The sequence below is a fragment of the Pelodiscus sinensis genome, chromosome 2 (genome assembly GCF_049634645.1).
Source record: "Pelodiscus sinensis isolate JC-2024 chromosome 2, ASM4963464v1, whole genome shotgun sequence".
In the NCBI taxonomy this organism is placed as follows: Eukaryota; Metazoa; Chordata; order Testudines; family Trionychidae; genus Pelodiscus; species Pelodiscus sinensis.
In genome coordinates this window covers 144517466-144529542 of record NC_134712.1, presented here as the reverse complement: position 1 = coordinate 144529542, position 12077 = coordinate 144517466, and the positions used below count along the sequence as shown (strand labels likewise).

Genomic DNA, 12077 nt, shown 5'->3' with positions numbered 1-12077 from the left:
TCTAGGCACACCCCATATAGCAGAAAATAAAGATAACTCCCTTCAGCACTGGTACACCAATGCATGACTAATTGCTGTTCTAGAGTGCAAATCCTGATAATTTCTTTCTTCCAAAAGTCTAAAGGTCTAATATTCACATGATTCTGCGGAGTTGTCTCTTGTGTGGCAACATACAGCACAGCCCCCTAAGGTACCAAACTTATAGCCTAAAAATATATATTGTTAGAAGCAATATAAATATGATGTAGTGTAATCAGAGCCTAAATCAGGGGTAGGCAATAAGCGGCCTGCAATTGCCCTCCCCTGACCTAAATGCAATCTACTTTGCATATTTGCATGTGCACTATGGATGTTCTTCAATATTCCCTAAAAACTATTCCTCCCATGATCCTTTATTTTGAGTTTTGACAACTGACAGATATTTTTCGTTTTATAAAGGAGAGGTTCCCAATGATGTGTTGCAGAGGGCAAATGTCACAGTGACTTAGCAAAAAATTATTGATTCAGATCCCCAGCTCAGCTCAATATTTTGATTTGAAGTTTATGTTAACAGAAAGGACAGCCTTTTGGAAATGCCTGCACTATTTTATGGGCTATGAGAGATAATAAACCTTAACTCAGAAGTAGACTAACATTTTCGTTATTTTTTAAAGATTCCTTATTCTTTCTTACCTGAATTTAAAAAAAAAATAATTTAAGCTATTTTAATATATTGTTAGGCTCCTTTATTTATTCATTCATGTTTTAATAATGGATCTATAACCTCATTAATAGCCTAAGAGGAAATGTCCTTAATCAGAAATTCAACTGAAATACAATATTCGTACCAATAAAGTACAAACCATTTGTGAAGGTTTTAAAGCAGCGATGGGCAACCTAGGCTAGCGATTTGGCCATGAGTGGCCTTGATTCACCTTAGCAGACCACAAGATTGTTGTGACAAAGAGTCTCCCAGGATAGGATAGTTTTACACACTACACTTGCGTATCTAGACTTTGCAGGCTGTGTCGACTGCACCGTAACAGTGCTTTGATTGGATGCCGAGGAAAAGCACAGCTCTCACAGTTAATGTTGACTGCAATTAATGTGCACCTCACTCCATGTGCCCTTGCTTTACGTGTATGTCACTTTAGTAATACTGGTAGGGGGAAAAAACACCCTATGTGGACAGAAACCAGAAGAATTTTTCAACTTTGTGTGTGGGCAACAGTAAACAAAATGTCTCATGGGCCACACACAGAACCCCAAAGGGCAGCATGCAGCCTCAGGTTGACTACCACTGCTTTAAAGTAAAGCAGAAAATAAATATTTACAAGCAGCCTCTTGTTTAAATCTATTCCCATCCAATTCTACCGACGAGCCAGAGGATTTCACATATTAAGGTGCAAATAGAAACATTATCATGTTTTTACCTTTTTCTTTTTTAGTTTTTTGGAGCAAAATTTATTACTTACCCAACATTTTCTGCATCTTCATCACACTCAGCCCTGTATTTGCAAGCCCCACATTTGGAGTGCTTTCTGTGAACTTCAGTTCCAGATCCTTCATACTCTAAACAAAACAAGGCAGCATCATTGGAAAATGTGACTTTTTTTACATTATGCTATGAAACAGTCTACACAAATTAACTTGCCTTTCAACAGGAAAGCAGCTTGTTAGCATACCGTTGTCATATATTTACACTACAGTCATTAGCCTCCCTAGAATTACTTCTTCCAAAGCTGAACAACAACTAAGTTTGCTATAGAGGTGACAATGAAAAGACAGCACACAAAACCAAAACAACTGCAACAAAAACAACCATGCTTCATTGGCTTTTTTACTGCTTCTTTGTTGTTGCACCGAGTGATTTGTTAATGATTTTCCTAAGTTCTTTGAATCTGATATTAACATACATACTAGTTCATTGTAAGGAATAGCTAACTTTTAAACTTTATTTGTCACTAACACCACGTAATATATTTGCCTTTTAATGACACTTGACTAGTAATTTAGTGATGTTCAGCTAAAGACCATATACTTAGCCATGAAGAAAGAAAAAAATATTTTAATTGAAGTTCTGTTATTACAGACATAGTTCCATATAACTGCTTGCTACGTGTAATGATTTTTCCTCTGTACCCGAGGACAAATTTCCTGCCACTTTGTACTAGATTCTACTAAATTCTCATAGTGCCAGCCTTATTCATTTTCATGCTTAACACCATCAGCGGCATAGGACATACATAAAGATAATGCACTGCATCTTCTAAGACACTAACTGAAATGCAACTTCCTGTAGAAGGTACCAGTATATCTCCAAAGTTCTAAAGCATTGGTCCTACATGCAAAAGCATTATTCTTCTGGTTTCACACTGACATCACTGCTTATCAATCACATGGAAGGAAAATGAAGATCCATAATGTTCTGAGATAGGACAAACTAGAATGTGATAGATGCCTAATTGATATGATCGAGGCTATCAATTGATTTTAAAAAACCTAATCGCGATTTTAAAATTGTTAACCATGATTAATCTCATGGATAAGCAATAATAGAATACCATTTATTTTAAATATTTTGGATGTTTTCTACATTTTCAAATATATTGATTTAAATTACAACACAAAACACAACGTGTAGAATGCTCATTTTATTTTTTATTACAAATATTTGCACTGAAAAACAAAAAAAGTCTTTTTCAATTAATCCCATACAAGTTCTGTAATGTAACCTCCTTATCATGAAAGCTGAACTTACAAATTTAGAATTCTTTACATAAAATAACTGTATTAAAAAATAAAACAATGTAAAACTTTAGAGATTACAAATCTGCTCAATCCTACCTCTTGTTCAGCCTATTGCGAAGACAAACAGGTTTGGTTACAATTTGCAGGAAATAATGCCACCTTCTTCTTTTTTATAATGTCATCTGAAAGTAAGAATTGGCCTTCACATGGCATTGCTGTAGCTGCTGCAGCAAGATATGTACATGTCAGAGGCACTAAAACTTCGTATGTCCCTTCATGCCTCAACCACCATGCCAGGGGACATGTTTCCATGCTGATGTTGGACTCTGCTCAATAACGATCCAAAGCAGTGCAGACCAACATATATTTATTTTCATCATGTGAATCGAATGCTACTAGCAGTAGGTTAACAGTCTCGTTTGGTGGTTTGGTTTCTATGGTTTCTGCATTAGAGTGTTGCTCTTTTCAGATTTCTGAATGTATGTGCCACACTTCGACCTTCTCAGATTGTGGATGGCACTTCAGATTCTTAAATCTTGGATGAGTGCTGTAAGTGTTTTTAGAAATTACACACTGGTACATTCTTCCTGTTTTTTCAAATCTGCTGTGAAAGCATTCTTAAAATAAACATGTGCTAGGTCATCATCCAAAATTGCTATAGCATGCTATATATGGCAGAATGTGGGTTAAACAGGGCAGGAGACATACAATTCTCCTTTAAGGAGGTCAATCACAAATTTAATTAATGCATTATTTTTTAAAAAAGTATAATCAGCATAGAAGCACAACCTTCAAAATTGTGGCCATAGCAGGAAGTGGCATATGAATGATTAGCATATTTGACAGGAAACCCCATGCATCGCTGGCTACAAAAGAGCAATGTAAACACCTGTTCTCACTTTCTGGTGACACTGTACACAGGAAGCAGGCAAGCAGTATTTTGGTCAATATAAAGAAACTTGTTTGTCTTCATGATTGGCAGAACAAACATTAGGACTAAGTAGACTTGTAGCCTCTAAAGTTTTACATTGATTTGTGTAAATACCGCTATGTAACAAAAAACCAAAAATCTACATTTGTAAGTTACACTTTCACGCTAGAGAGACTGCACTTCAGTACATGGGTGAAATGAACTGAAAAATACTATTTCTTTTGTTTACACCATAATAACCTAAATTTCTGTTTATTGATTCCAAATGAAAAATTTACCAGAAAAACATAATATGCAAACATGTTTCATTTTTCAAAGCTCACATTTATTCTAAACTACTGTCACAGCTTTCTTGCCTTTATTAGTGGCCAAGTTAAAGCTAAATATAAAATCTCCTTGAACCAAAAAAAAAACCTCATTAAAATCAAATACATTTTAATGTTAGACAAGTAACATAAATATAAAATTATCAAACAATAGTAAAGCTGTGTCTAGATCTATTTTATAATTCATTTATACTTATGCTCAGTGCACCTGAAAAAATTAAATCTGATTTTATCTTTTTATGAACACTTTTTTTTTCAGATTTACAACTGAAAATAATGTTGCAGAGAAATAGCTAAAAATAATGTGGCTAATTCAATTTATTTTACATTTGGAGTTCTGCAGTTAAATTTTCAATCTCAATAATCTCTCTCTATATATAAAAAAAACTTTTCCTGCGGGATGACAGAGACATCATATGTCACTGTGTTCTGCTGCCCCACTCTCCACCCTCAGCCACATAGCCTCTCTCCTCCCCCGTGCGCTGGGGAGCCGCGTGGCCACCCTACTCCCTGTCCCTCCTCTCTCCCCTTATGCTCTGGGAGCCACGAACCACGCTGCCTCCCCCCTCCCTGGAGCTCCAGAGAGCCGCAGGAGCTACAAGGATTTCCCCCAGGGGTGCAGAGCGGGTGGTTTTGGATCTAGCAGCACTTCCTGACTGCCTGGTTCCCCCATGACCCTCCCACACAAGATGGCGGAAGCCTCTCAAAACATGAGCAGATCCTGCAGGAGATTGAGAGCATGGACACGCCTACATGGGTCTGGGGAGTTGGGTCTGGGGGTCTGCAGACAGCAAGGGGCCCCCTGCCTGGCAACACCCAGGGGCTGGACAGGGCCCTACACTGACAGCTTTCCCCTCTGAGACACCCAGGCTCCTGCAAACTCTGTGGAGGCACAGCCCTTCAGTGGTTCACTCTTGCTGAGCCTCGGGGCCCTTGCGGCCCCTCAGGAAGGCCTCACCCTCCAGGGGCGCCTTGTCCACCCCTCTGTCCACAAAGCACTGCCCCCTTTCTGCTGGGGTCCCAGCTCCCCGCTTCCATGCTCCGGCTCCTGCCAGGGCCTTGCTCTTACACTGCACCCTGGCCTTGCAGGGAAGGGGTGCATCCACTGGAGCATTGGGGACAGGTCCCACACTGCTCACCTGGCCCTTCGGGGTGTAGTGCTGTCTGCAGCCACTTCCCTGGCTCTCTGGAACGGCCGCTCTGTGCTCCGGGCTCACCACGGAGCAAAGCTTCCCCAAAGGCAGTTCACATAGCATTACACAAACCCCAACAGTTCGGAAAGGCTGGGCTGAGCCCAAGCGAACAGCTCGATGAAATCATAGGAGGGTGCAGGGTGTGTATAGGGAGGCGCAGGGTGTGTGTAAGATGTATGTGGAGATGGGCAGTGTGGTAAGGGCAGGATGATGGGGGTGAGAGCAATATAGTAATGGAGGCAAGGGGATGGGCAGTGTAGGAGTGCAGAGGGGGAAGAGTTAGGGAAGGATGGGGGTATAGGAATGGAGGACGGAGACGGAGGTAGGGATGGAAGGAGCGGGGGTGGGCTGTGGGCCATGGAGCTTCGGGATAAGGACTAGCGGCTCAGATTACCCCACCAGGCTCTCTTACCACATGACCCAAATCTGGTTCTCAGTAGGGTGAGGAGCGTAAAGCTGTGCGCTCCCCCGTGGTCCACGTTTCTTCATGGCACCATGTCGGTGTGGAGCATGTCCCACAACCCCCAGCGGGAGCTCGCTTGCCAGCAGGAAGGGCACATCTGGAGTGCTGCCACCCTGCAAGGATGGGCAGTAACCAGGCACTGAGAGCAGGAAATTCTCTCCCTACCTGGCCACTCACACGTAACCCAGCCCCTGCCCCTCGCTAGCAAGCTGGGTACCCAAGAGCACCCGGAACAAAGTGGATTCATTTGGCACTGGACCCCATTTTACTGATTGTGTTTGGTTTTGGTTCCCATGGGGCCCACAAACCCACAGAGCACAGCCTTTCCCTGTGCTAGCTGCCAGCAGAGGCTCCAAACTCTGCATGTGAACAAACTATTTTATTGGCTGGTGGGGCAGGAGCTGGCAGGAGAGGGAAGGGTGCTGAGGGAAGACTGGCTGGAGACTGAAGGGTGGGATGGGCCAAAAGGGGTTGGATAGAGGGGCCCATCCAGGTGTGTGGGGGGCGGGTGTGGAGAAAGGTGTGAGTGACTTGTGGTCATGGAGCACGCAGCCAGGCTCAGTGCAAGATTAACAGACTCTCTGGCTGCAAAAGCGAACAATGAGAGGGGGATTGGCGAGTGTAGTGAATAGGGGGCACAGTACCATTAAAGGAACTCTAACACTGTGATACAGTGAACCAAAAAAAAAGTTTAATATAATTTCAGTTATTAACCTGTCCCTGAGTCACACTGTCAATTTCTGTGGTTTTTACAAGTATATTTTCCAATTTTTAAACTGTTTTACTCTGTTCTGTCGCATTTTAAGGGACTCAAACAGGGAAAACCAACAAAACTGAAACAGTGAAATTGACTATACAAAACATTGTCAAAGATAAAGTTAGTACCAAGAAAAGTATTTTCTCATAGATCCGTCTCTTATCGTAGTTTTGTGTGCTACTTCTAACAATAGCCAGTTAAACAAATTAAGCTACAAGTGTAAATTCGAACTTGATGCTGCCCCTTAAATGCAGTGTGAATACAGAAGAGGAGAAAGCCCCCTTCCACCTATGCATGGCTTCTTGGACCTTGGGTTTAGATTGGGGTGAGCAATAATTTTTGACCAGGGCCACTTCAGAAATTTTTGAAGTGGCCCTGGGCTGCTCTGGAAGGGGCGGGACCTCAGACAGACGGGGCAGGGCCAGGACACTTCTGTGTTTCCCCACCCAACAGACCCTGATTGGTCTCAGGGTGGGGGAGTGCGCAAAATCTTTGCTCCCCTCCCTCAGAGAGAACCACCAATTGTTCTGAACAGCTGGCAGTTCCCTATAGGTACCTGCATGCTCCTCTGCTGCCCCCAGGTCAATCAGAGCCTGGGGAGGGGAGCACATGAAGTCTCTCCCTCTCTGCCCCCACCCTGCAAGGGAGCGCCGTGCTTAGAGTCAACCGTCAGCTGAGCAGCAGCTAGCAATTGACTTTAAGTGTCGAGCCCCTTGCAGGGCGGGAGGAGACTTAGCGCGCTTCCCCCCACCTCCAGACCTTGATTGGCCTGGGGGAGCAGGGAGCGGCAGGGCCTCTGTGGGCCAGATCAGGCTCACGGAGGCCCCTTTGCCCACCTCTGGTTTAGATGCAACTGCAACAGGAGGATTAGATGGAGAAAGAGATGAGTAAACTCCACTTTTTACTCATTGACTGGGCACAGCAGAAAAAGCATGAGGAGCAGTGGATGTAATAATTTATAGCTGGTATAAATTCAGAGAGGATAGATTGATAGATTATAGGGACAGAAGGGACCACTGTCATAATCTTGTCTGACCTCCTGTATAGCACAGGCCAAAGAACATCCCTGAATCAATTCCTATTTAAAATGATCCATGATTATAAAGTTTCCAGAGATGGAGACTCCATCAAATCCTTGGCAAATTGTTCCATGCTTAGTTATCCTCATTACTGTAAATCTGAATCTTATTTTTAGCCTGTATTTGTCTGTCTTCAAATTCCAGCCAGAATATTTTATTATGCCTTTGACTACTAGATTAAGAGTTTTCTATTATTAAATTTCTATTCCCCAGGTATGTATTTATAAACTGTGATCAATTCACCACTTATGCTTTTCCTATACTAAACAGGTTGAGTTCCTTGAGTCTTGCAATATATAAGGCATGTTTTCCAACCTTTTAATCATTCTCCAAACCTTCTCCAAATGATCAACATTCTTCTATCACAGACTGCAAGGCCAGAAGATACCAACTACAATAATCTAGTCTTTATCTCCTGTAGACTAGAACATCCAGGCCATAGAACTTCCCCCAAAATAATTCCTAGAGTACATATTTTAGAAAAACCATCCAATCTTAATTTAAAAATGGTCAGTGATGGAGAACACACCCAGACCTCTGCTAAGTTGTTTCATATCGCTAATGTGATATTTTCCACCAAGTGCCAGCACTGCCCCTCTGCCACGTATATTGGCCAAGCCAGACATCCTCTGCACCAAAGGATAAATGGATACAAATCAGTATCAGGAATGGTCACACACATAAACCTGAAGGGGAAGGTTAAATAATGGATTTAAAAGTAGCCATTCTTCTATAAAAGAATTTCAATTCCAAATTACAGAAGGAGACTGCTGAACAGGAGTACATTTCCAAGTTCAATACTACCCATTTAGGCTTGAATAAAGATCGTGACTGGTTAACACACTACAAGAACCCCTTCCCTGCTTTTGATATTCACATCTCCACATCAAATGCTATAAACGGGACACATCTACACTAACTTAATTAGCTTAATTAACACTGGCCCTCAATTAATATATAACTTCTTTTGCTCTTATATATACCTTGGTTTCTGTAATTTCCACTCCCAATTCATCAGATGAAGCGGGTTTTACCCATGAAAGCTCATGACCTCATACATTTGTTAGTTTCTAAAGGCACGTCTACACTGGGAAATTATTTCAAAATGACTTATTTTGAAATAATAACTCCTGGAATAACTATTTTGAAATAGTGTGTCCACACTAAAGGGAAGCCTCAAAATTAGTCTGAGGCAAGCTCCGTTATTGTGAACACGCTGCCTCAACTTAGAGCCCCAGGAAGCAATGGGGAGTAATTACTTTGAATGACTCTGGGGAGTAGTTATTTCGAAATAGCAGCAGTAAAACATCCACACTACTGCTATTTCGAAATAACTATTTCAAAATAAGCACTATTCCCCATGGAAAGCAGGAGTTGTTATTTTGAAATAACCAGCCCCTTATTTCAAAATAACGGGTGTGGTACTGTAGATGCTCTGCTTGTTATTTCAAAATAACTCCATACTGCAGACCAGGTGCCACAGGACTACTCATGGTTTCTATATGGTTAATTCAGCTTTCTTGCAATCTTCTGGAACTTCCCCAGTGCTCCAATACTTACTGAAAAATCAAAGGTTCATGAAATTGGCCCTTTACAAATATCAAATATATATATTCCTGGTTTGGAATCTATTGTATTTGTTATGTGCAAACAGAATAAAGTTATGCGCACTGGTATCTAAGCTACCATTAATTTTTAGTTCTATGATCATTTTCTCTTCATATGTCAAGATGAAGTCTAAGCTAGAATTCCCTTATGCTGAATATAACACTTTATTGGTTAGGCAATTCTCATCTGTAATATTTAGAAATTCTCAGGATGTTTAATACTGGCAACATGAGGCCTCTAACATATGTAGGTTGGTAGAATTTTTTTAAATTTCAGCAGCTAATATTAGTGCTTATGTTTATCCATATTTTCCATTTTTAAATCACTTTATGTTTTCACAGTTGCAAGAAATTGTGGAGGGGGACAATTAAATGACAGTAGATGTGGTGATTCAAAAAGTGAAACTTTTATAAGTGTTAAAACATAAATTGTCAATATCACATATTAAAATATACATAGTAAATAGCTTTAAAACAAACTGTGCTACAATTTCTGCTATCATCCATGGAAATATTTTTGTCCATTTGTGTGTGTTGAGTGAAATCAATGTTTACCAACATTAACTGATAAAAATCTAATCCTTTCAAGCCTAAGCATGTGGTACTCAGATTAAAGTTCCCAGTGATCGCAGAGGATTTTTTCCCCTTTGCACATTAAAGATAGGTGCTTAGGGAGCTGTTCTCTAGTGTGATTTTGTCATCTGTAGCAGACACCAATTAGTACCATATCTTGTGCTTTATCAGTTGGGACATTGATCCATAAACATTCAAGATCATTTTCTTCCACACTGTCAGTGACTCAAAAACAGGTAATGCCATTTTTGACCGAATGCCACTCTCCCTCCCCTTTTACCTAGTAGATCCTTCCTAAATGGGTTATAAGCATTCATTTCAACATTCTAATTGTGCAAATCAGCCTACTAGGTTTTAGTAATACCAACTAGATTGAATTTATATTAATAAACGAGCAATTCTAATTCTTCTTATCTCTCACCCTGGCTCCTGGCATTAGAGTATAAGCAATTCAAGAATTTCTTCTGTTCATATGCTGTGTTGTCTTGGTTAATTATGTTCCCTGTAACTTGATTTTGTGCTCAGTGAATGCTCACTTGTTCTCTCTTTTCACAGTTTTCTTTTGTTACAAGCCACCATCAAACATTCACACGCACACATACACCAGCCAAGGGTCTTTCTCTTGATATGTCTAAACTAGGGATGTTAAATTTCGATTAATCAGCTAATCTAGTAGTCAACAGAATTTCCATCGACTACTCGACTACTCGATAAGAGGGGCACTCACTATCCCACTGCACCTCTCCCTTTTAAATGTACAAGAGCCACAGGTTCTCTCAAAGAGAGAGAGGCAGCAGAATCCTGCATCAGTGGGGACCAAAGCTGTCTTCACTGGCATGGGTTCCCCTCTGTGCCTCTTCCTTTGAAATGCACAAGAGTCACAGGCGGCTCTTGCATGTTTCAAAGGGGAAAGAGCATCAGTGGGACTGTTGTAAGCAGGACTGTTTCACTCCCCGCTCGTGCCGTTTCTCCGCTGCCTGCTGCCCCGCGGCACTCTGCAGAGATGGTGTTATGGGGGGGGGAACCAGTTTTTAAGCTGGTTCCCCCCAGTACAAGCTCGTGCTCCCTCCCTTGCTGTCTCTGATAGAGGCAGCAAGGTGTGGAGAGAGCAAAGTGACTAGTTGAGTAGCTAATTGACTATCCGATAAACATTTGCTTATCAGGTTGTCGACTAGTCGTTTACATCCCTAGTCTACACATCAGCCAGCCAACTCAGGCTCCCAGGGCTCAGGCTGCTTCATTGCTGTGTAGATATCTGGGCTCGGGCTGGAGCCTGCGCTCTCAGACCCTGCAAGTTGGAAGGGCTATAGAGATCAGGCTCTAGCCTAAGCCTAGAAGGCTATGCAGCACTGAAACAGCCCCATGAGCTTGAACCTGTTGGCATGGGCCAGCCACAGATTTTTCTTTGCTGCTGTAGACACACCATCTGAGTCTGAATGTCTCCTAGGGCTACCCCGGGTTGGTACAACATACACACCCACACCTTGCTCAGGCTTTTCCTAGTACAGGCAGTCCCCGGGTTACGTGCAAGATAAGGACTGTAGGTTTGTTCTTAAGTTGAATTTGTATGTAAGTCGGAACTGGTATATATTGTAGGGGAAACTCTAGCCAAACATTTCTCCAGAGCTCAGTTTTATTCTCCCACACCTCACTTCCCTCAGTCCTTTATTCTCAAGCTGAGGTGTCTGATGAGAAAAGCTGCTCCCTGGTCTGCTGGGGGGGGGGCGCTAGCTTCGCATCTCCCTGGTCTGCTGGGGGGAAGCAGCTAGTGCGGGGTTGCCTCACCCCGTTTGTAAGTAGGGATCCGATGTAAGTCAGATCCATGTAACCCGGGGACTGCCTGTATTACAATCCAGGCCTATGAAACTGAAATATGAATAAACTGTACCAGAGTGGAGAGACTAGAGTTTGCAGTCAAGTGGTGGCCAATCTTTACATAACCATGCAGAAAGGACTGCTCTCTGTCCTGCATGCCCTGCTAAGAACAGAAGACTGTGCTCCTAATCCAAGGCCTGCTAAAAAGGAGCCCTACTTGCAAACAACTTATCTAAAAGGAGAATGTAAGTAGAGAGAATCAGGACTCTGTCACTCCTGCATGCTGACCATGTTGTCTGAGGCACCTCTGAAAAGGTGCATCTCCCATGGTGCTCCTGTCAGCACAACTAGGCTGTCTCCAAAATGCCTCCCACTGCATCTTCTTGAGGCAGTGTATTTCCGCAATGCCTCTTATTACAGGCAGTAGGTAAAGGCTACAATCCAGTGATGTGTCTGACTGACAAGATTATAAAAACACTACTATGATATCTTACTTAAGGCTCTGTTCTGTTTTGCAGTTAAATCAAGACTTCAGTCTCTTTGGGATGCTACACTGCACTCAGAAATGTGACTGCAGCATGTGTAGACATTCCTGAGCTGGCT

The 12077-nt window shown here is 42.1% G+C and overlaps 1 protein-coding gene across 1 annotated transcript in view; it reads right to left on the bottom strand.

Annotated features, from left to right (window-relative positions):
• LOC102449975 (tomoregulin-1) overlaps positions 1-12077 on the bottom strand; it is a 217615-nt gene that overhangs the window by 42597 nt on the left and 162941 nt on the right. The window contains exon 5 of the mRNA XM_075921539.1: positions 1455-1551. Coding sequence (XP_075777654.1) covers positions 1455-1551 — 97 coding nt within the window. The remainder of the gene's footprint in view (positions 1-1454; positions 1552-12077) is intronic.